The following is a 24,382-nucleotide window of genomic DNA, read 5'->3' as shown; positions in this document are numbered from 1 at the left end:
ATAATGCATTAACACTTGTAATTTGTGTGATGCAGATGGCGGATAAAAGAGATGACAAAGAGAAACAACAAGGTCGTGGTAAAACAAGAATGAGTTACATGACCCAACAAAAAGCCAAAGGAATCAAGAAAAATCTTCAATGGAACGATTTGGGACAACCAATAGGTGATGTGTATACAAACATGATATCATATCTTGGATCTAGAGTACGAGCCACGATTTCTATCAACTCAGGTGATTGGAGGAAGGTCCCACAAGATTTGAAAGATGGTCTATGGGAGGATATCATTGTAAGAAATTATCATTATGATATTTATTTATTTATTTATGTGTGATATCTAAATTTAATAATTACTTTTCTTAATTATATTCTCAGGGTGGTCACAACATTCCTCAAACCTTCAAACGTGAGATTTTAAAAAAAGTTGGTCAAATAATGAGAGATTTTAAAAGTGAACTCACTACCGAGTACATCAAACCTTTGGCTGAAATGGGTATGATGGAAGAACTCAAATTTCCCCCAAAGAGGTATAGCGATATAATTGACGAGAGAGAATGGTTACAATTTGTAACTAGTCGTCTAAGTCCAAAGTTTCAAATAGTGCATCAAGAACAAAAAAACCGTGCATTACTAATGAAGTCAAGGCACCGAACCTCTCGTAGAGGAATGGCTAATATAAGAGAAGATTTGGTAAGTATATTTGATATTATAGTTTAAATAATGGTTGATATTATCGCAACATATAACTATAATTATCTTGTACAATGCAGAAAAAAGAACGAAATATTCAAAATCCAGAGAGGTATCAAGTTTGGCTTAGATCGCGTGAAAAAAATAAAGTTCTTGTGACAGAGCTAGACCGACAAATTGCCGAAAAGATAGTAAGTTTTCTAAGGTTTCAGAATCAATATATTGTTTTTATTTATATAAACTAATTTAACCAAATAATATCTTGAGTAGGAGGACGTCAAAGAAAAAGTGATTCGTGGTGAAATTACAGCTCAGGGTCGAGATGACATCTTGACTCAAGCATTAGAGACACCAGAACACCCAGGTCGTGTTCGAGCTGGCGGGTATGATAATTTATAATAGTTGTTTTCTTTTAAGAATTATTTAGATTGGTTTATTGATGGACTTTATTGATTTTTTTTGTAGGTTCACTGCGACCGTTTCCAAAATGTTTGGAAAAAAACATAAAACAATGACTGCAAGAGAGGAGATTGCTCGACTAAAAGCTGAGATTGAAGAGCTAAAAAGACATAAATTTAGCACAGAAGAGGAATTAGCTCAAAATGAAGAATATAATGAGGAAAACGATGAGTGTGGATACAACGATGAAGGGCAATTTGATGAGGGACAATATTATGAGAATACAAGTGATGAAGTCTATCGACCTGCCCCCAACGCAGATGATCATTTTCATCAAACCGAAGACTATCCTTTTGATGAAGATGATGGATCATCAATTTATGAGTCTCCGCCACCACCGACCTATGAAGTTTATTTGTGCTCTGATAATATTGACAATGTGGTGGCTAAAGGTGTACTCATTGTACCAAACATGGGTAGCCAAATTACCGTCCATGGAAATGTACTTGATGATTCAGTTGCGAGGGTTTGGCTTATAGATGTCTTACAAGAAGAAGCTGAGATCCCTATTCCCTTTGGTAACGTACGATATGTTGGGGACGCACGAGACACATTCTTGCCTTGGCCTAAAAATTTAATTGTGGCTTGTCAGGTATAAAATTATTTGCTTAGATATTTAAATTTTATTTTTAAATGGGTACACTATACTGATATGTTTAATGCTATTATGTAGGGTCCATCTTCATCTAATCACAAATCCCTATCTCGAAGCCCACATTTATCATCAGTTGGATCTCACGTAGTCATCCCCGCTGAAATAACTCAACCAGAACCTTCAAATTGGTTAACAGATAACCAATGGGACAAAATTGATATGAGTCTAAAATTCATAGTGAAGGAGTATTATTCCAATAAAGGAATAGATGGGGTTGTACAAGTTCCCGTTGACCCGGAGTTTATAGGAGAACGCGAGGCTATCTTCATCACTTCGGAAGACGTTTATCAAGCAGCCTCCATGGATAATATTGGATCCTCAGCTATGCTGTTTGGTATGAGGTATGTATCAATCCGTTATGTCATTACAAACTATTAGAGGAGTTTGAATATATTAGATATTCATCCGTAGTGAAGTAAGTTCTGAGATGAAATTGTGTGCTGCGGAGATAACAGAAGGTTGAGAACATGTGTGTCTTAGTGAAGTAGGTTCTGCGAATTTTGTGTGCTGCGGTGGCTTATGGTTGAGAACATGCATGTTGTTTGTTGTATGCTTTGTCTGAATTGAATTTATAGGTTCTAATAATTTTGGATATGCTATAGAAACAGAGGAAACTCTGCCCAATTTTTTTTTGACGATATTAATTTATTAATTGAAAATGTAATATGAATGATTGATTCTCTACAGATGCATTTGGGAAAGCATGCACCCAAATTCACGACAATTATATAAATTTTTTGACACCGAACATCTTTCTATTGGCAATGATGAAAGTAAAAACTATACGGTGGATCTTATAGCCAAATGGATGATGACTATGGATAGACGAGGCCAAATATATTTCATTCCTTGGATTGTTGAGTAAGAACGAACTACTTAAACATTATCACTACTATGGTTGAATTTTAATTTTATAATAATCATATTTTATTATTATTTTAGTCGACATTGGATGTTGGTGCTCGTGATGATGCGGGGGATGACCATAATTTTGGACCCTTTAAAAAATCATAAATCTCCACCAATAATTACGGAGGTTATGGAAAAGTAAGTTCTTCATTTGTAATGTATGCATTATTAATTTTTAAAAGTTGAGAGCATAATATGTATTTAATTAATTTTAATTTTTGTAGAGCATACGCACAATGTTTGGAAAATGAATACATCGGCACATTTACAAAATTGGTGAGAGGTGCTTGTCCAAAACAACCTGAAAGTCATGAATGTGGTTATTATGTACTAAGATACATTTATGATCTTGTAAATGCACCGAATCCAGCAGAAGTTATCAAGAAGAAAGTATGTTATATTTTAAACTCTTTTTTGCTTAAGAAAAACTAGATATTGTATTTAATTATCTAATCTATATTAACTTTTCAATTTTGCAGTGGTTTGACAAAAAGCAATTCAATGTCAAAGAGGATCTACTACCACTACAAAGTGATTGGTTAGCTAGATTAATGCCATTTGTTTATGAAAACTAAATTTTTGTATGTATGTAAGATTAAAGTGCTAACTTATATTGGTTAGAATGATTAAAGTCTTTAATTCATTACTAGCCATTTATTTTGTATTAGATATGAAATGTATATATAATAATTTAACAAATTAGTTATACTATTGAAAATAATTATTTATTAAAATTGAAAATTAATTTTTTTTATTAAAAATGCTCGGTTATCAACCGAAATTAATTTTTTTTTTTATTGAGAAAGCCCTTTTCTCTGCGGTTGTAGTAAGCCAACCGCGGAGAAAAGAGAGCTTTCTCTGCGGTTCTAGTAAGCAAACCGCAGAGAAAAGAGAGCTTTCTCTGCGGTTTTCTTACTAGAACCGCAGAGAAAGCTCTCTTTTCTCCGCGGTTGGCTTACTACAACCGCAGAGAAACTTTTCTCCGCGGTTTGCGTATCACTTTTCTCTGCGGTCGAATACACTGCGCTTTTCAATACTCTCGAAAACCGCAGTGTATTGAGTAAAAAAACCGCAGAGAAAGGCCTTTTTTGTAGTAGTGATTGCATCTTCCTCTTCAGGAGTCTGGGGAGACTGCTTCTTTGAAAGATGAATTCCATGGCGGGACGGTAGACGCCCTTTCTTGGAATTTGTCATTGAGAAATGTTCAAGCACTTTATCAATGTAAGCTGCTTGAGATAGAGCTAACAATTTGTTCTTTCTATCCCTGATGATCTGGATACCTAGAACATAACTTGCTTCACCCAAATCCTTCATCTGGAATTGAGTGCTCAGCCAATTCTTCACATCTGATAATTTATTAACATTGTTTCCAATGAGTAAGATATCATCTACATAAAGAATCAGGAATACCACTATTTGATTTGCCTTCAGTTGGTAAACACATGGCTCATCAATATTTTGTTCAAAGCCTTAGGTTTTGATTATTTCATCAAACCTAAGATTCCAGGAACGCGAAGCTTGCTTAAGTCCATAGATGGACCTATTCAACTCGCAAACTTTTCCTTCTTGTCCAGATACTTTAAATCCTTCTGGCTGATCCATATAAATGACTTCGTCAAGCTTTCCATTAAGAAAGGCTGTCTTGACATCCATTTTCCAAATCTCATAGTCGAGAGCGGCTGCTATGGATAGGAGGATGCGAATGGATTTGAGCATGGCTACCGGACTAAAAGTTTCCTCATAGTCCACGCCTTCTCTTTGGGTATAACCCTTTGCCACTAATCGAGCTTTATAAGTCTCGATATTTCCATCAACACCTCGTTTCTTCTTGTAGATCCACTTGCACCCAATGGCCCTAAAGTCACTAGGTGCTTCCACAAGATCCCAGACGGAATTTGAGTACATGGATTCCATTTCCTGTTTCATGGCTTCGAGCCATAGTTCCTTTTCAAAGCTAGCCATTGCCTGTTTGAAAGACAATGGATCATCATCACTAGTATCACCAACAACCATATTGGTTTCACCATCCAAACCATAGCGAACTGGGTTCTTCGAAACCCTCCCACTATGACGAGGCTTCGTGACTGTTTGCTCAGGAACAGTGGTACTTTCTTCATTTAAATCGACTTGCGTCGATTGTACATGAAGAGTGGGAATTTCATCATCAACTTGCGTTGATGACGATGGAACATTGGTTGGAGTCAATTCTTTAACCATCTCCTCTAAAACTACTTTGCTGCGAGGTTTAAAGTTCTGGACATAGTCATTTTCCAGAAAAGTAGCATTTGTAGAAGTAAACACTTTCTTTTCTGAATGACTATAGAAAAGTCCACCCCGAGTACCTTTAGGATAGCAAACAAACATGCAAACTTCAGTTCGCGGTTCTAGCTTTCCCTCCTTTTTCCTCAGAACGTGAGCGGGACACCCCCAGATTCTATAATGGCGTAAACTAGGTTCACGACCATTCCAGCGTTCTAAAGGTGTTTTGGGGATTGATTTTGACGGCACGACATTGAGAATGTCATTTGCGGTTTCAATTGCATGTCCCCAGAACGAAGTTGGTAGAGTTGAGTAACTAAGCATGCATCTAACCATTTCCAATAAAGTTCTGTTTCGGCGTTCTGCTACACCATTTTGTTGCGGAGTACCTGGGGCAGTAAGTTGTGATAAAATCCCAAGTTCAGTTAAATGATCTTGGAACTGCATATCCAAATATTCTCCACCCCTATCAGATCGCAAGATCTTTAACCTTTTACCTAATTGGTTCTGAGCCATTGCTAGGAATTCCTGAAACTTTGAAAATGTTTCTGATTTCCTATGCATTAGGTAAAGACATGAGTATCTAGAGTAATCGTCAATGAAAGTGACGAAACACTCAAAACCACCCCTGGCTTGTACATTCAAAGGTCCACAAACATCTGAATAAACAAGACCAAGTGGTTCTTTGGCACTATCACCCTTTGCAGAGAATGGACACTTGGTCAGTTTGCCTTCTAGACAAGATTCACAGACAGGTAATTCACCTAAGGTGAGTTCCCTCAAAGGTCCGTCCTTTGTAAGTCTTTGAATCCTATCATAGCCATTGTGACCTAGTCTCAAGTGCCATAAATACGTCATATTATTGTTATCGGTCTTTTGACGTTTATTGGTCCTAGGTTTAGCTACTTTGAATAAATCATTGTTAAGAGCGAGGGGTTCGTTAGGTCGCAGAATATAAAGCCTGTTTTCCAAACATGCAATACACAATTGTGATCCATTGAAAGAAATAGATATATAAAAACTTGTGAAAGTAATAACAAATCGTTCTAATTGCAACATGGAAACTGAAATTAAATTTCTACTAAAATCCGGAATAAAAAATACATCTTTTAAAATTAAAAATTTATTTCCGAACTTCAGACGAGCTCTTCCTCTAGCTTGGACCGCAACGAACGCTCCGTTCCCAACTCTAAGCTTTAAGCCGCCTTCGTTCACTTCCTCCCACGATTCAAGAAGCTGTAAAGAGTTACAAACATGGTTGGTAGATCCAGAATCAATAATCCAAACGGATTTATCATTCTCTAAAACACATGTTTCTAAGATAAATGAACTATAATCATTACCTTTATTTTTCGCTACTAGAAACTTGGGGCAATCTTGTTTCCAATGCCCCTTCTCTTTGCAGTGAAAACATTTATCTTTACCTTTCTTGTTTTTCATGTTCTTCCCCTTAGGCATCTGTGCACGTGGTTGTGCACTCGTCTTTGCAGCCTTTGCAGGCTTGGGGCTGTTGTTTTGTCCACCTTTCCTCTTGTTTCTAGCTTTCGAAGACGAAGCTGGATGAGCTTCAACCTTAGCTAGATCAGCAGCAACATCAGTAGTCTTATTTTCACCTCCTTTACTAGGTCCACCCATGATAGGTTCAATAATCTGAAGCTCGTTTATGAGCTGCGTCAGACCATAGTTGAGTTGAGCACGAACATGCAGACACGGTGCCATCCGAGAATTTACGGTGCCATCACGAACGTGCAGAGATGGTGCTATCCAAGCATTTACGGTACCATCACGAGCATTGACGGTGCCATCACTAACGTGCGGACACGATGCTCGTTCTAGGGATTCCTCAATCATGACGAACTCGGAGTTGTCACCAATCAACTTTATGTTGATATTCTGCTTCCAATTAAGGAAATTTTTTCTAGTGAGTTTCTCCATCGAAAGTTGAGAAAGGATGGGAGTATACACAGACACTTAAAACTACAAATTATCAATAAAATAGAAATCAATCACATTTGCTCAATAAAACTTCTATTCACACAAATTTCAAGAAATAGCACAACATATACAAAAAATATGTAAGATATGAGAAAAAATACAAAAAACAATCATAACTCTATTTCTTTAGGTTTTTAACTAATCTATGATATCCTTGTCCCGGTTGGCGAGAGTCAAAAATACCACTAGTTAAATAGAGTTGTAAACTCATTTAATAATGGACACCATTATTAACAACCTACTATTCGATCAAAATAAGAAAACAAAATCTTTTATTTTATGAGCTAGACCCACGGTTTCAATAATCATAGATTTAGTCCTAGTAGTCAACGTAGGGGTGAGTCTAGTAGAATTTGACCTATAATTATCTATCTTTCGAAATCTAACATTGTCAAAATAACTAATGAACAACTTCCGTAGGGGGACGAATCAAAGCGCCTCGAGGCCCCATTAAGCTATTGACTATGTTAAACCAACGGTGGAGATCGAATAAAATTCTTAAAATAAGCTCATTATAAAATTAAAATTAGTATTTTTATTATTTATTTTTAGAAAATTAATGACTATGGTTTTCCCAAAAAATATTAAACAGATTAAAATTTTTAAAAAACCAAAGTCCTATAATTTCTTATTAATTCTAAAGTGTCACATTGAAACAAATTCAATTAATTTAGAATTAATTTGTTGCTAATCAATATTTAGGTTTAACTAATATAATGAGCCTATACAATTAAGTCCAACTCAGGTAAATGGGCCTTAACAATTGGACTTGTATGGAGGAGGGCTGGGTCCAGTGTGTCGTTCCCACTACAAAGGCCCCCTATCTTCCATACAAGGTCCAAAAGACAGGAATTTAAACCTTCGTTTTATTAATTGTTATTAATTGATTAGGCATATTATAGTCATGCAAAGCAAATGGGCCTTCACAAGTGGAATCACCCACAAGAGAGGAATTTAAACTTTACATTTTCTAATGGGCCCAAATAAAACCTATCATTTTATGAATATTTTATTTAGCAAAATACCATACATCTAACAAACATATGGGCCACTATATGCATCTAAGCCCAACTGCAAAAATACCACATATAGTGCAAACAGATATGTTATAATTGGATGGGCCTAATCATGTTACTATATGAGCAATTCTATGAATTTATGCAAAAATACCACAATTTATTTCATTTGCAAAAATACCACAATTAATTATCTAGAATTTATTAAAAAAAATTCAAATTAATTAAATTTTTACAAAAAATAAGTCAATTTAAATGAAATTTATCAACAATTAACAATAGTTAACTTAAATTTCATTTATCAACAATCAACTTGGTTTTAGGTTAATTTGAAAAAAAATATATTAATTTAATTTAAATAGGATTTATCAACAATTAACCAAAGTTAATTTAAATCCCATTTATTAAAAAAATATATTTTGTTAATTGGCTGAAAAAAATGATATTTTTCAAAATTTAACCAATTTTAAATTTTAAAATCAATATCTAAACTATTTTCTAAAAATATCTTGTGTTGTTACAACTATTATCTAATATTGTAAGTATTTAAAAATAATAAAATACAAATAGTTATAACAACCCTAAAATATCTCAAATAGTTAAACAAATTCAAATATCCATAAAAATATCTAACTAACAATGTTCAAATTTCAAATAATTTAAATATTAAAAACTATAGAATAAAAAGATATTTATATTTTCAAATAAAGATTTAATAAAAATATCAAGAATTTAAATGAAAATATCTTAAATATCTGATATCATAATTATAATATTTTAATATATTAAAAGATTTAAAATTAAGTTAGTCTATTTTTAAATTTGAATTTGAATATTTGTAGAAAATATCTAATTATTTAAATCTCAACTAACAAAAATATCTTATTTAAAAAAAAATTAAAATGATAAAACAAAAATAATAAATTTCAACAAATTTTATTTTCTTTAATAAAAAAAATTGGATGAACAGTACCACAGGGTACTGTTCATCGCGTGCGCGCGCGGGCTGGGCATGCGTGCTCGGCTACAGGGGCGTGCGCGCGAGGCATGCGGGTGGTGCGCGCAGTGCGTGGGCGGGGCGTGCACGGTGTGCGCGCGCGTGTGCGCACGCGCATGGCAGCCAGTGCAAATTTTTCCAAAAAAATTTTTTGAGCAATTTTTCAAACCAAAAACATTTTCTAATTAATTTTTAACATGTTTTACACAAAAATAAATCATATATAAAAATTAATAGCATAGAAAAATAACCTAAAAATTGCTAAAAATCACATAAAATCAATATGCTTCATAAAAACATGAAAATCCATCAAATTATTCAAACATATAAAATAATCCAATTTTAAACATGTTCATTCATGAAAATAAAGATTACCAAAGGCTCTGAGGCCAGTTGTTGGAAAAAGCTTATACATGATCTTTATTTATTTTCATGTATATCTAATATTAAACAAATTAATACGAGATAGCCTAAAACATGTTTCTAAAATTGAATTCAAAGAGAAACAAATAATATAATACTTACAGTATACGCAGCGGAATTAAGAGTCCTTCCTTCAGTTTCTCTAACTCTTGTATCCTCTCTGTCGCAGAGTATTATCAAAAAACTAAACCGATCTTCTATTTTCTTCACGATCTTCCAATGTATCCTTAGAACCACCTAGACTAGTGTGGGCAATTCTCAACACATGAGATAGATATAGAGAGAAGAAGAGAAAATAAGAAAGAAGTTTAGAAAATGACTTGTGTTTAGAGAGAATCTAAAACTATCAGAAAATTTGACTTGTGACTTATCTGTCGTCTCTCAAATCTTCTCTCTAAGCACTCCTTTTATAGACTCAATTAGGTCATTTAATTTAATTAAAAAATCAATAAAATAATAGCCATTTTGAAGCCCTAGGTCGAAATTATCATGGGCTATAGGCCCGTGAAATTTCCCATTTGATTATAAGCCCATTGGACTTACAATCAAGGCCTGTATTATTTTCTATTGATTTAATTAATTAAATAATTATTTAAATCCTTTATCGAATTAATTATTTATAATTTGAACCTTTATTTAAACATATTTATTAATTTAGATACCAATTTATCTTAATTAATAAATCTTCCATAATTTATCTTTTCTTCTCAAAATTACACAACTATGTGAAACTATCCAAAATTGACCTGGTCAACTTCGATAATTCTAATTGATGATTAAATCAATTAATTGAGACTATCTAGATTATTTTATCCAAGGTACAATGGGGACCATGGGCCTATGAAATCAAGCTCCAATAAGCTATCATAAATCTAACAAATAAATTTACTAACTTATTAATTCCTCGTGACTCCACTAAAGACTCGGAATTGCACTTTTGAATTCATAGAACGTTCTATAAAAAATATAGATACGCTATTAATTATCCATTGTTACAACCATAATTGTCACTCAATCCTCTATAGACGGTCTACAATGAGATAGGACTAAAATACCGTTTTACCCCTCATTGTATTTTATCCTTAAAACACTTAGTTCCTTGTAAATGATATTTCAATAAACTAATTTAATTACTGAAATGAGATCTCTATCATTTAACACCTTGAACCAAACTAAAAGGAAACCATCGTTTCACTTCTTCATCAGAAGCTATAGATGTTCATATCTATGATTAACACTCCCACTCAATTATACTACCGAGTTCCCAAGATGTAAGTATGGGCTAGTCCGTAGGGTAAGCTGGTAACGAACAAGTCAAAGAACTCAAATAATACAATCAGTTAGAATACTAACCACTCAGAATTGAGATTGAATTGACCTATGGTCAACTATATGATATGACTAGAATAGATAATAACGGTATGTTTACTTATCTTATCAACTGTCAATATCGGTCCAGTCCGATGTAACAAATACATCCGATCTTATCTACTTTGCTAATGTTCTGGAAAGAACATAACACTGTAATGTGTAAGTAGATCATATCGTAGATTGGCAAGTCAGTGTAAATCCAGTGCACTGACTAATCTTAGGACTAACTTATTTTGAACATATAATCATATTTATATTCCACTGTGATTACGTCACTATTAATAAGATTAGCTATATGCTTGGGATTTAATAGAATTTTATATTAAACAAATAATCGTGAAAATAAAACATGTGAGCAAAGTGATTGACCTAGTCAAAAAATGATTTCTATTCTTTTATTGATAATAAAATGAGATTACAAAGAATTTGAGTTTTAATTAGGGCATAAAACCCCAACATTTACTACCTCACTCGTTTCCCAAACTCTGCCTCTGTCATCGACCTCCCCAGCCACCCAAATGACTATAAAGATTTATTCTTTATGCCAAATGGGTTCAAGATCTGCGACCATCGATACTTCAACTGTCCTCGTAAGTCTTCTATCTTTGTGAATTCAGCACCTGAACTTTTTATCACTTGTGCACTATATTTTTTTGTTTAAAGATTCTGACTGAGTTCGCTCTTTGTGCAGCTATATTCCAAGGGACAGGGTGGCCTGTGACCCTCGGGGGTCAGTACGAGACCCTGTCTAGTCTTCCTCTCAGGGTGAAAGACTATCGTTAGATTGTGAACGACACCACCATGATGTCTTGCAATCTGATCAGCAAGGGCTAGACGTTAGCTATGAGAACCCGAGCTCCTCCTCCCGTCATTCTCGAGCTCCCCCTTTCTCAAGAGGCCTTGCCAGCCAATGAAGACGCCGAGGAGAAAAAAACGTGGAACCGCTGGTGCGTAAGAGGTGAACTCCTGAAGACAATCAGGGGCCCGATCCTGAGCGAGCCACATTCGGGGTAGCAGTCGGCCCCTTCGGCCAAGGTAACCCATACCCTTATAGAGAGTTAGATCGGGCTGCTGCCAGTTATAGGCTAATTCGATTAAACCCTAACCAGCTCGTTAGTCATCACCCTACTGACCCAAACCTAAACACAACCCTTCTCTAGTGCGTGGACCATTTGGCGGTACGTTATGATCATAGCTACCCCAAAGGTACCATCATAGTTGACAACACTCTTCATTTAAGATCCATCATTTTTTAGGAGTATATGAAAAACTGTAGGTCCTGGCCTTCCCTGCTTCAAGACGCGCATGCTCCTAGTTTTAGGCAGTACGTAGATGAGTCTAGCCCTGAGGAAGGACTTGAACCCCCTAGGATCTAGGAGGTCATAGCTTTAGATTCTCCCCTACCTTCGCTAATCCCAGAGGTTGTGCCTAGCCCGGTCAATACCTCCGAGTTGATCATAATAAATTCCTCCCTTAGCCTGGAGGTAGGGTTCTTGCTCTTCATCTTGTGTTTACAATACTTTTGAATAATTATTTTTGTAAATTGAATCCTCTACTCGCTCTAGTTTAGGTGAAGAGATGGAACTGCCAAGAGCTCCGGATTTGAGGGGTGCTTTCAAGGTCGGCGGGACCGAAGCTGGTCCCGTGGTGAAGAAGCCTAGGGTGGCCAAGAAAATAGCTCCAAAGATGGGATGTACCACCAAATCCCTGTCTAAGGAAAATGGTGCCAGCAACGCCCATGAGCAGCCACCAAGAGAAATTCCCCCAGCTTCGGTAACAATGGTTACTGTCCAACAAGCTCATCCTCCTCCTCCTCCTCGACACACACCTCCCTCCAATCCTCAAGTGATCCAAGGTGAAGCTCCCACTGTCCAGATCCCAGTCAAGCCACACGATCTGGATAAGATCCCTAAAGAATTTTGAGGTATTGTGTACGAGACGAAAAGCCACATGGTCGGCCATGCTTATAGAGCCAGCGCCAGAGATTTAAGGGTTATTGAGGAGCACAGCTCTGAGGACGTCCTCGAATCTGCCATGGGAATGAACCTTACTATGAGTCCCTTTCACTCTCCTAACCTTTTCTTTTTCTTTGGATTTTTTTTTACTATTCTTGACTTGCTTCATTCTTCTCTAGTCTGTCCTTGCCCAATATCGAGGCATAGCTCGCGTTAAAGCTAGGGAGGAGGAACTCTGAGCTGCCCTGGGTGTCTCTCAAGAGAGAGAACAGGCAGCCAAAGCTGCCCTGATTTCTTCTCAGGAGGACGAGCATTCTGCAAAGGCCGCCCTGTCCGCCTCCCAGGCTCAGGTCATGGAGGCGAGCCGTCGCGCGGGTCAGCTTCAGGCCAAAACTGAAGAACTCAAGAAGAAGTTGATTGAGGCCGAGGCTAAGGCCAAGGAGGAAGCTGCAGTGTCCTCATCTCAAATGGAGGAGATGTTATACCACTGCTAGGCCTTTAACTAGGACAGGAACTTCTCTTTCATGCAACTCGAGCTGTGGGATCCGTATCTTGCTCGGTTCAAGATTCAATTCTCATAGAAACCCTCGAAGTCTGGCGAAGCTTTTGGAGCTGCAGAGGGGGATGGTGAGGAGGTGACATCGCTGGAGCGAGCTGATGGAGCTCAGTGATCACCCTTTATTATTATTATTATTATTATTATTATTTATTTATTAACTTTTGTAACAGTCCCTTGGGACCAAAACAATTGCCTTCGGGCTTAGGTCAAGGTTTTTTTCTCCTTGAGATAACAATATACTTTTGAATATACACCTAACTTGTGATCTATTGTGTTTCCCTCAGTTTATTATTTTCTCATGTTTATGAATCCTTAGACTCTTGTACATCCAAAATCTTAGGGATTGGCTTTTAGATTGAGATATATTTTATCGATATGTTAGTTGTATCCAAGATTTTGCTTGCTTATTTGCGTCATACCTGTTAAGAATCAGGTCTCGGACCTGGTTATGTCCAGGATTTTTAATAAACTTAATAGCATTATACCTGTTAGAAATAAGGCCTCAGGCCTAGTTATATCCAAGATTTTTAATAAATTTAATAGCATTATACCTGTTAGAAATCAGGCCTCAGACTTGGTTATATCCAGGGTTTTTAATAAACTTAATAGCATTATACATGTTAGAGATCAGACCTCGGACCTGCTTATATCCAGGGTTTTAGTGATTTCTCAAACTTAGTTTGTGTTAGGTTTATTGAAAACTCGAGCTTTAAAAAGTCAATGAATAATCAATTTCTCCAAACTCCTAAATTTTTAATCCTTATCCGAGTAAGATGAACTTTCTCAAAAACTCTCCTCGGTTATGTGCCCCCCAAGGAACCAGAACGTATAAACATTCTTGGTTGCTTTTACAACATGACCTTGTAATAATAAAACAAAGAAGTAGTTATTTAATAATCCAACTGTTATTGAATTGAAATGACTTTTATAAATAAGCCTTACATAAACGGTAATACTATTGATAATACTTTTTTAAATGGAGGGCATTCCAGGTCCGTGGGACTATTTCCCCGTTTAGCCGGGCTAGTTTGAAAGTTCCTTCACGTAGGACCTCTACCATCTGATATGTTCCTTCCCAGTTCGGGCCTAAAACACCATCCTTGGGATCTTTATTCGCCAAAAAGACCTTTCGGAGAACCAGATCGCCTAATCCGAGTCTGCGTTCTTTGACCTTTCAATTGAAATAACGAGTGATCTTTTGTTGATAATGGGCGAGTTGTAACTGCAATGCCTCTATTTTTTTTCTCGATCAGATCGAGGGATGCCCTAAGTATCTCTTTGTTATGATCTTGATCAAATGTCCTTTGCCTTTTTTTTTCGATCAGATCGAGGGATGCCCTAAGTAGTCACCATTGCTTCAATTTGAAGCATAGCCTCGCTTCCAAAGGTTAGGGTAAATGGGGTATGTCCCGTGGAGGTTCTATGCGAGGTTTGGTAGGCCCAGAGTACTTGTGGGAGCTGCTTAGGCCATAATCCCTTGCCTTCATCTAATCTTTTCTTCAGGCTTGCCTTCAAGGTCCTATTTATAGCATTGACTTGCCCATTGGCTAGTGGGTATGCCACCGACGAGAAACTCTTGGTTATGCCATATTTTTCACAAAAGTTTGTGAAGATATCACTATCGAAATGCGTTCTGTTGTCTGACACGATCTTTTTAGGGAATCCAAATCTTCATATGATATTCTTCACAACAAAATCTAGGAATCTCTTCGAGGTGATGGTTGCCAAAGGTTCAACCTCTACCCACTTCATGAAATAATCGATCACCACCACTGCATACCGAACCCCTCCTTTTCCCATCGGCAGGGAACCTATCAAGTCAAATCCCCATGCTACAAATGGCCAAGGGGATGAAATAATGGTTAGCTCGACTGGAGTAGCTCGGGCAATTATGGCGAAATGCTGGAATTTATCGCACTTTTGCACATACGAGATCGAGTCCTTTGTTAAAGTGGGCCAAAAATAGCCCTGTCTCAGTACCTTCAGAGCTAGGTTTTGACCCCTAGCATGATCTCCGCAGGAGCCTTCGTGCATTTCTTGTAAAATAGTTTTTGCTTCCTAGGGTAGAACACATCGTAGGAGGGGCAACAAATGACCTCGCCGATATAGAATTCCTTCAACAATTACATACCATGGAGCTTGATAAAGCAGTTTTCTCGCGTCTTTCCTGTCATCAGGTAGCTTTCCGATCATGAGGTACTCCATTATAGGAGTCATCCAGGTCGGTCTTACATCAATCATTTCGACTGGGCCTTCCAAGAACTCCACTGGAACTACATTCAATGTTTCAGCCTCTTTGGTGGTAGCGAGTCGAGCCAGAGCGTCAACGTCGAAATTCTGCTTGCGGAGTATCTGCTCAACGGAGCTAAACTAGAATTCAGACAACTCGCTCTTTACCTTAGTCAGGTAGGCTGCCACCTTGATGCCTCGAGCTTGGTACTCCCCCTGTAACGCCCTGGTTACTCCAAGATCGTTACTGTGGACTTTGAATAGTGCTTAGTTATAAACGTGCATCTAGGTATCATTAATAGGTTAAGGTGACAAATCTTGATCAAAAGAAATTGGTATATTTTATTTAAAACATAAAACTGTACATAGGCCCATAAAATGTTTACAAAATTGTTTACAATCCAAAATGGTCATTACAGTGCAAAATTTATAACCCACCGACCTAAGCGGCAAAAATAGGGTTAACCCCCCTAGTTCCTCTGAGAAACACCTTGGCCGTGGTGGTTAAGCGGCCGCATATGTACACATCACCACCTAAGCTCTCTACTCAAGGCTGGGTGAGCTTTTCTTTCCCTTTACCTACACCACATAACACCCGTGAGCCAAAGCTCAGCAAGAAAACTCATTACTGCATGTATATAATATCAATGGATGATTATGATAATCATACTGGGGCTTGTATCCCTAATCAGATAAGTGATATCAAGATTCTGGTAATCATGCTGGGGCGTGTAGCCTAATAAGATAATATCAAGATTCTAGTAATCATGTTGGGGCGTGTAGCCCTAATCAGATAAGTGACTGATGAGTGAGTCATGAACTCGGGCTCCGCACCCTGAGCCATGTGACAGTGCAGTCACCTGAGCCTTTTGGCCCTGGCTCTAAGTAACTAGCCTTTAGACTAGACAAGCACTTTTGTTTTCATCAAACTTAAGGTCGGTCAAGCATTTCATGCTTATGTTGATAATGCTTATGTCGATTAGATCTAATCTTTTCGGCTTGCGTTAAACACACTAACACCGTTCTTAACTCATAGGTCAATTCTATACGACCAATGCTCAGTACTACTGCCAAACTTGACTTATAAGTCACAACTTCACAATCAATACTGACACCATTGCCGATTCTAACTAATAAGGCAGTACCATTCACAGATAAGCAAAATTGCTAAGCATTTACAATGCAATCAATGTCCACATATAGAGCACTCAACATGCCTCATCTATAACCATGCATGTCACATACTGGGTGCAATTTTCTTACCTCTGGTTTGAGCGAAAAATAAGTTAAAAACGACCCTTGAGAACGATCAATCCTTTGATCCCTTAGCGGTCACCTAGTCATAACCAAATAGGGAATTCCGTCAATAAAATAAATAATAAAAGGTTCATGATCTAAACCTCGCTTCCGGGACCTCGAATCCTACTAACACGGTTAACAAATTTGATCCCGAACCTTAAGAATTGAAACCCCGAGCCAAAAACCCTAAAAAGTAACCAAAAGAATGCCCTGGAGAAACAGGGTAGCGCTATAGCGCTGCCCCCCAGGTGCTATGGCGCTACAAGCAGAGCTGCCAAGCCCTGGACAGCGCTGTAGCGCCCAACCCTGGGCACTGTAGCGCCAGAACCAGGGTGTCCAGCTCTGTTTTTTCCTCTTTGAGTTCTCCAAATTCCAAACCCCAAAAATTGATTCCAAACCTCAACCAAACCCACAAATGAACCCAAAAACCAATCCTACAAGTCTTAGGCATCAAAACCCAATCAAACTTTGCCAATAACTTCATTGAATTCCCAACTATCAAATCCAAAATCTTAACTGAAAAACAGGGCATAAACCAGAGATTTCATGACTGAATTTCTTACTTCAAACTCAGGATTAAACCCCCTTCAATGGCCGAACACAATCCTAAACCTTCAAGCCTTGCTTCCCTAGCTTGAATACTTAATTGGAGCTTCAAAATTTCAAAGGAAAAATAAGAAGAAAAATGATCGGGAGGAAGAAGGAGAAGAGGCTCTGTTTTGCTTAAGTTTTCTACAGCCTTCCTTAGTTAAATATATCCCTTCGTAAAATGACCAAAATGCCCCTAGGTTAAATAATTTCCTTTCAAGGCTAGCAAGGGCAAAATTATCATTTCTCGTATATCTCGTTAATTATAATTAACGTCATCCAATTCCCGTTATTCACAATATTCTCAAATAGTAATAAATCATATCCCATTACCCTATAATTCCTGGTAATGTACTAATCATCAAATTACCCTGAGACTCACCCTGAGCCCGAAAAATAACCCTGTTATGACCAAACCGCTAACTTGTATTCAACGATCGTCTCATGCCGAATAGCTCAAAAAAATCCACATTATAATTTGGCATCATCCATAATTCACTAACATGCATGAAAATATACAAATATGCCCTCAACAGGCCAAATTACCAAAATGCCCTTATAATGAAAAATAGACCCACATGCATGCATTTATCATCATATAATAATATAACTCACATAATCATGCATATAATCATTTAATGGCATAATAAATCAATTATGGCCATCTCGACCTTCTAATCCGACCATTAAACCTCATTAAGGATTTTGAGGCATTACACCCCCAATATTTGATTTACCACGAGATGAGAATCACTATAGCATTGGATGACTTTCGCCACCCTTAGCCATGCCAATAAGGCCTCATACTCCGTTTCATTATTGGATGCTTCATACCCAAACCTGAGAGCTGTATGGAGCCGATGTCCATCAAGTGAGCTCAAGATTATCCCAGCACCCAATGTCCATACTCGCATTAGTCCTTGAGTGTCCGAAAGGTTTTCTTTTGAGTATGCGAGTGTTATTGTAAGTATTCTAGTGAGATTTGATGTTGTAAAATTTCCTCTTACAAAGTAACCAAAATGTTATTTTTAAAATCTCACAAAAATGAAAATTTTGAGATTTATGAACTTTTTCATTTTAAGTATATTATTGTTAAAATCTAGTATTTTCTTTTATGTGATAAGATATTTTTTGTAATTATTTCAAGTTATCCGTACATAAATAAAAAAAAGTTTCAATTTTATAATTTTCAATCATGCTTTGTTTATCATTATAATTCCTTTTTCAATAAAATAATATATATTAATTTTTAATTACCTACCATTTGTTTTCTTATTAAATTTTAATTACAAAAACAGAATGTAAGGAAAAAAATCAAAACTCAAAAGGTTGTAGGACGTTATTGTTAAGATACAGCGGTTTTAGGCCATAGTTTTTCTCCGCCTTTGTTTTGTTTTTTTTTTTTTCCTTTTTTTTAAAGACTGAGGTTCAGCTGCTCTGTACAGTGGGGAACAACACCATCGCTCGAAGTCACAGCAGTGAGTTAGACCGGAGCTATTCAAGCACGGAAGAGAGGTAACATTGATCGTATTCCCTTGGTTGCTGAAACATCTCTTTTCTCTGGTTAGCTTCCGTATTTTTTTTAGATAATTCTATATGCTGTATAAAACGAATTGTTGTGTCAAATACTGTGATTTCTGTAATTTTTCTTGAATTTTTTGGCCTAATTCGTTACTTGGATCTTAGCTAGTTGTGGCCGATTAAGGCATTTGATTTTAGGATTGGACCCACATATTTCAGATTGCAGTCGATGTAGTTTGTTTTAACATATTTAACTTGGATTTTATGATCGTTAAAATTTATTGAAAAATGGAAATGTTAATGCTTTGTTTGGAATTCAAATTTTACAGCGGAGAAATTTTATGAGAGAAAAGACAAGAGAAAATATGGAGGGAAGAGTTTTCCTAAAATTCTTTGATAGACTTTTTTTTTTTTAAAAAATACTTTTTTTTTATATATATATTTATAAAAGTTTTAAATTTTATAAAATTATAATTTTGACTCATTTTTTTTCATTATTCTTTTATTATTTGTTTATAATCCAAACTGGAAAAAATAAAATCTTTTGGAATTCATTTCTTTTTTCTTCTTAAAATCTAAGTTTGCAGAGGGCAAGGTTTTATTTGGATTAGGGACTTAAAAGTTTATTCTTGTTTTTCATTTTATGTTTTACAGAGGAGATGATCCTATTTAGTTTAGTGTAATATCTCTGTTTAGTTTTGCTTTTTATTAAATGGCATCAATGATTTGGTTCGTATTGGCCAGCACGCTAAAATTGCATAGCAAGTGTTTGATTGAATGCTTCAGCTAATGTGTAAAACTATTTTCACTGATTGTCAGGAGTTTATGTACTTCAATAAGTTTGCATTTTTTAATTTCTTTAATTCGGGTCCTGATAAAACAGGAGAGGCAAAAAAAAAAACATCAGAAAATGCAAAAACTATGCATACAATCATGCAAGATTAAAGATTTTAAATAATGATCGGCAATGGGGAATGCAATAAGAAATTGGGATTATGCAGTTGTTTTTATTTTGAAACCTCTCAATGTGGTTTACATTTCGTAAGGAATTTATTTTCTTTCCTCTCCAAATTTGCCGAGTTACCAAACATAAGAAAATAATCTCATTTTTCACACCCTTTTTCTTTTCTTATGTATTCCATAGCCTTTTCTTTGCCTTCTAAAATCCAAACTCCAAAGCCTAAATGACAGTAGCTCAAATTGGTTTTGGCTTGCAGTAGCTTAAATTCTAAGACTCTCCTTGTTTTGTTTTGCCATAATTGTCAGTTCTGAAAGATGGCCAAATATATAAACTAAGTGCCAAACATTACTTTATTCATTCAATGTTCTTTCTTTGAAAATATGATAATTATGTGTATCAGGAGATTGTTAGCCCATTTTATGGGTTTTTTTTAAGGTTTTCTTGACGACACTTATGTTTTTAAAGCGAAATGAAGGATGGATGCGTTTTTTTTGAGAAATCTCCATCATCCGTTTCATTTTCAAGAACAATGAAATCAGAGGTCATATATGTGGTTATCTGTACCAAATTGGTAGATTGGTTTTTGTTAATAAAAGCAGGTTACATTATCTTTTAAGATGATATACACCATAGTGAAGTGTCCATATATTAGTGCAATGTATACAATACAAGAGGTGATAACCAGAAGGGCTACATGAATAGAGTTTAAGGATTAGTTTGGTCAAAATATATATATATATAAATATATTTATTGAAAGCAAGAGAGAAACAGAACAAATGTCTTGTCTTGAGTATGAAGTTTCGGAAAAATCAATACAGCTGTAACTATGTATTTATATTTTTCCTTTGGATCTGTGGAATTGTCATTTAAATGGATATTTTATTATTTTATTAAGATCAGAATGATCAAGGTTGGGAGTGATGTACATGGCATTCAATGTTTACCAGAGAACACTATTTTGTACATATTCTGACTTAAAATGCAATGGGAAACTTAGTGAAGCAAGGGATAGAAAAACCTAATGCTAAAATCTAATTTGAGCACTTAGTTCAGCAATTGCTAAAATTTCATTGTTCAAATGCAGATATCACTGGAGCTGCTGAAGGAGGTTGTTAGAAAAAGAAATCACTTTATGATTGAATCCTATCCTCATAACAAGAGTTAAATATTATTCTCATCAATTGTTGTAAATATAGAAAACTTATTACAGTACTTTTATAATGTCAATTTTGTCAAGATTACGATGTATCACAGTGGATGTAACTGGTACATTGATGGCTTACAAGGGAGAGTTAGGAGACTACTATTGCATGGCAGCCAAATCTGTTGGGCTGCCTTGCCCTGACTATAAACGGATGCACGAGGGCTTCAAACTTGCATATAAAGACATGGCTCAGAAGTATCCATGTTTTGGACATGCTGCAAAAATGCCCAACATTGTGTGGTGGAAAACGTGTGTAAGAGACTCGTTTATCAGGGTAAGACATGATTAAGCCAATAACTTTTGGGCGTAGCTTATTTCTAGTCTATTTGTCATTTTATAATGTAGTAACTTTCCTGTAATAGTTTCAAAAAGGTAGACGCCAGGGAAGTTTCTATGTCAACAATTTACAGAACTGTGATTCTTATTTTTTTGTTAGGCTGGTTATGACTACGATGAAGAGACATTTGAAAAGGTGTTTAGACGTATATATGCTTCGTTTGGTTCTTCCGCCCCTTACACCATCTTTCCAGACTCCCAACCATTTTTAAGATGGGTCCGTGAACAGGGTCTTCAGGTTGGCATTATTAGCAATGCAGAATACCGGTATCAAGATGTGATTCTCCCAGCATTGGGTCTGAACCAGGTAAACAAGTGAATCTCCAAATTTATGATTCTGTTTTTTTTCCCACTTACAAGAGTGAGTATAGTTCTATAATTATAGATGTGGCTATGGTTTGACTTCATCTTGATAGACACATAAGTACATGTTCATATGTTTGTTTACATGTGTGGACTATAGAGAATCTGTACTCTCACAGTTACAATATATAAGTTTAATGAAATACATTGCATACTCTCATTTCAGTGCTTAAAACTTCTGTGTTGGAACTATTCATTTCTCAAGATTTTGTTGCATCTCACTGAACACCCTTCTCTGTGTTTTTCTATTATATCAAATGTGTAATGTATGTGCAGGGATCTGAATGGGACTTTGGTGTATTTTCTGGTCTCGAAGGTGTTGAGAAACCGGATCCAAGGATCTATGAAATTGCCCTTGAGAGGGCTGGAAATCTTCCTCCAGAACAGGTATTGCATATTGGAGACAGTATGCGCAAAGATTATGTGCCAGCAAAGAGTGTAGGAATGCATGCATTATTGTTGGATCGATTTAAGACATCTGATGCCGAAGAATGGAGGAAATCTGGTGCAATTGTGCTCCATGACTTGATGGGAGCAAAAGAATGGCTTCTTTCAAACAAGTCAACCAGTTGAAGAAAGCCTGGTTGGATTTTCTCTCCCCTTGGAAGGAAAGATTGGTCGCTGCCTAGCAGAGCTTGTTTTCTCCCAAAGTTGGGCTTCACTCTTATATGTCACAATTTAGAGAAGTTGATGAATGAGAAAATGAAACCTGCTAGATTATGAAAATGACTCTAATAATTAAGATTGGAAATATAATACAGGAAAGGGGAAGAGTTGCACCATTTTGCGTTTTTTATTTTATTGGGTAATTTTTTTTTTCTTTATATATAAATATAGTTAGCCGTTGATTGTAGAGTTAAAAAGAAAGTAATTGGTGAAAATATATTTTTCTCTAGAGTTATTTTGCATAAAAATATTTATTGTTATATATAATTTTTTTGTAAAGTAGCTTTCCATGGTGTCAAGTGAATTCATCATAGTATCCAGTCATAGTATGAGTGTGTTGGAAATGTTAGTTTGTGATAAATTATTAGAAGAAAGATATAGTGCAGAATGATTATGAAAAGAAGAAAAAGAAAAAAACTATTATGTCAAACACTTTAAAGGACTAGTGGCCAACAATTTTTTAGGTAGTTTGGTATGCAAGATTGGATAAGAATAAGATTATTATATTGAATTGGAATGTATTGAATATGAATAAGATAAATTTAGTATTATTTTACTTTATATGAATTAATTTTAAAATATTAAATAATTTAATATTAATAGTTTAGTTTATTTTGTTATTAGTTAAATCTATTAACATATATAAAAGTCTCAACTCATCCACATTTTTTTTTGGTCTTTCTATTTTGTCTTCTTGTTTAGTTCATGTATTTTGGTTTTTATGTTTTTTCTAAATAAACTTATTATGCCTCATTCAAAACCAAAGTAATAATTTCACTTTTATAATATAATTATTTTTTTTTCAATTTTTTTAAACTACAACTTATTAAAGGTAAAATGCATTACATTATAAAATTTTAAATCATGAAAATTACTCTATTTAAAAAAAAAATTATAGATAAAATTTTAATGAATAAAAACATATTATTATAATAGCAAAGAAATGTAAAGTATAATTATTATTTTTTCAATCTTTTTTATACTACAACTTATTACAAGTAAAATGCATTACATTATAAAATTTTAAATCATGAAAATTACTCTATTTTTCATTTTTTTTATAAAAAAGTTATAGATAAAATTTTAATTAATAAAAACATATTATTCTAAGAGCAAAGAAAAGTTAACATAAATTGAAATATTCTCTTGTAAGTATTTCCATATAAAAAGTATAAGTTTTTATTATATAAAATATTTTATTACACAAAATTTGTCTAATATACTAAAAACAACCAATTAATTATGATATGAATGAGATTTATGTGAACACACTTTCATATCATTCTTAAATAAAGATTTGGTCCACATATATTTTATCTTGGTTTGATCATTATTTTTATTTTTTATTTAAGAAAAGAGTAATTTTTTTTGGTTAAGATTTAAATAGTAGTTTTTTTAATAAATTTAAATAGTAAGTTAATTTAGTAAATTTGATCAAATTATATTGGAGAATATATTTTAGTTATATATCTCTTTTTATTATTTTTTTAATATTATTAATTACACTTGAGGGAAAAAAAATTATTTAATCAATTATTACTATATAATTTATAATTTATACTTTATCTCTTAATATCAACTCTCACTTTTCTATTTTATGTTTTCTCTACACTTTTGGTATTTATTGGTTTTTTTTTTTTAAAATGCATTGAATTTTTTTATTCTTTTTATTTTGTTTAAAGTTTAAAATTTAAAAGTTAAAAATTTTTGTTGAGGCTATTAGGATGATTTGATTTTAGTTATTTTTTTTTTTCATTTTCCTTAAGATTGTATTGTGCTAAAATGTAATATATGCATCTACTTTAATATTTTATATTCTAAATCCAAATTATAAATATTTTTGAAATTTTTTAATTTACTTTTATGTTGACAGATATTTACTTAATTTAATTCTGTCTCAATCGTATTATATGATTTTTTTAGAT

General features: G+C 34.9%; 1 protein-coding gene and 2 long non-coding RNA genes across 3 annotated transcripts; all 3 read left to right on the top strand.

Moving 5' to 3' along the window:
* The first annotated feature begins 610 nt into the window (after positions 1-610).
* On the top strand, positions 611-989 carry LOC133789676 (uncharacterized). Its single transcript, XR_009873659.1, has 3 exons — positions 611-691; positions 772-882; positions 962-989. It is a non-coding gene; the product is annotated as an uncharacterized LOC133789676 (long non-coding RNA).
* Positions 990-3,000: 2,011 nt separating this feature from the next.
* LOC133789675 (uncharacterized) lies at positions 3,001-3,357 on the top strand. Its single transcript, XR_009873658.1, has 2 exons — positions 3,001-3,104; positions 3,194-3,357. It is a non-coding gene; the product is annotated as an uncharacterized LOC133789675 (long non-coding RNA).
* Positions 3,358-18,741: 15,384 nt separating this feature from the next.
* LOC133792797 (uncharacterized) lies at positions 18,742-22,573 on the top strand. Its single transcript, XM_062230743.1, has 4 exons — positions 18,742-18,920; positions 20,973-21,366; positions 21,529-21,735; positions 22,068-22,573. The coding sequence occupies exons 2-4, from the start codon at positions 21,109-21,111 to the stop codon at positions 22,362-22,364; spliced, it is 762 nt and encodes a 253-aa protein (XP_062086727.1). The 5' UTR covers positions 18,742-18,920; positions 20,973-21,108; the 3' UTR covers positions 22,365-22,573.
* The last annotated feature ends 1,809 nt before the right edge of the window (positions 22,574-24,382 follow it).

The sequence above is a fragment of the Humulus lupulus genome, chromosome 7 (assembly GCF_963169125.1).
Source record: "Humulus lupulus chromosome 7, drHumLupu1.1, whole genome shotgun sequence".
NCBI lineage: Eukaryota > Viridiplantae > Streptophyta > Magnoliopsida > Rosales > Cannabaceae > Humulus > Humulus lupulus.
The sequence above is the reverse complement of the archived record's forward strand: the minus strand, read 5'-3'. Positions and strand labels throughout refer to the sequence as shown.

Coding starts and splice junctions, on each gene's coding strand:
- LOC133792797 (XM_062230743.1), top strand. CDS start 21,109: ATGTCAATTTTGTCAAGATTACGATGTATCACAGTGGATGTAACTGGT. Junction 21,367..21,528: donor TAAGAGACTCGTTTATCAGG/GTAAGACATGAT, acceptor TTTTTTTGTTAG/GCTGGTTATGACTACGATGA. Junction 21,736..22,067: donor CAGCATTGGGTCTGAACCAG/GTAAACAAGTGA, acceptor ATGTATGTGCAG/GGATCTGAATGGGACTTTGG.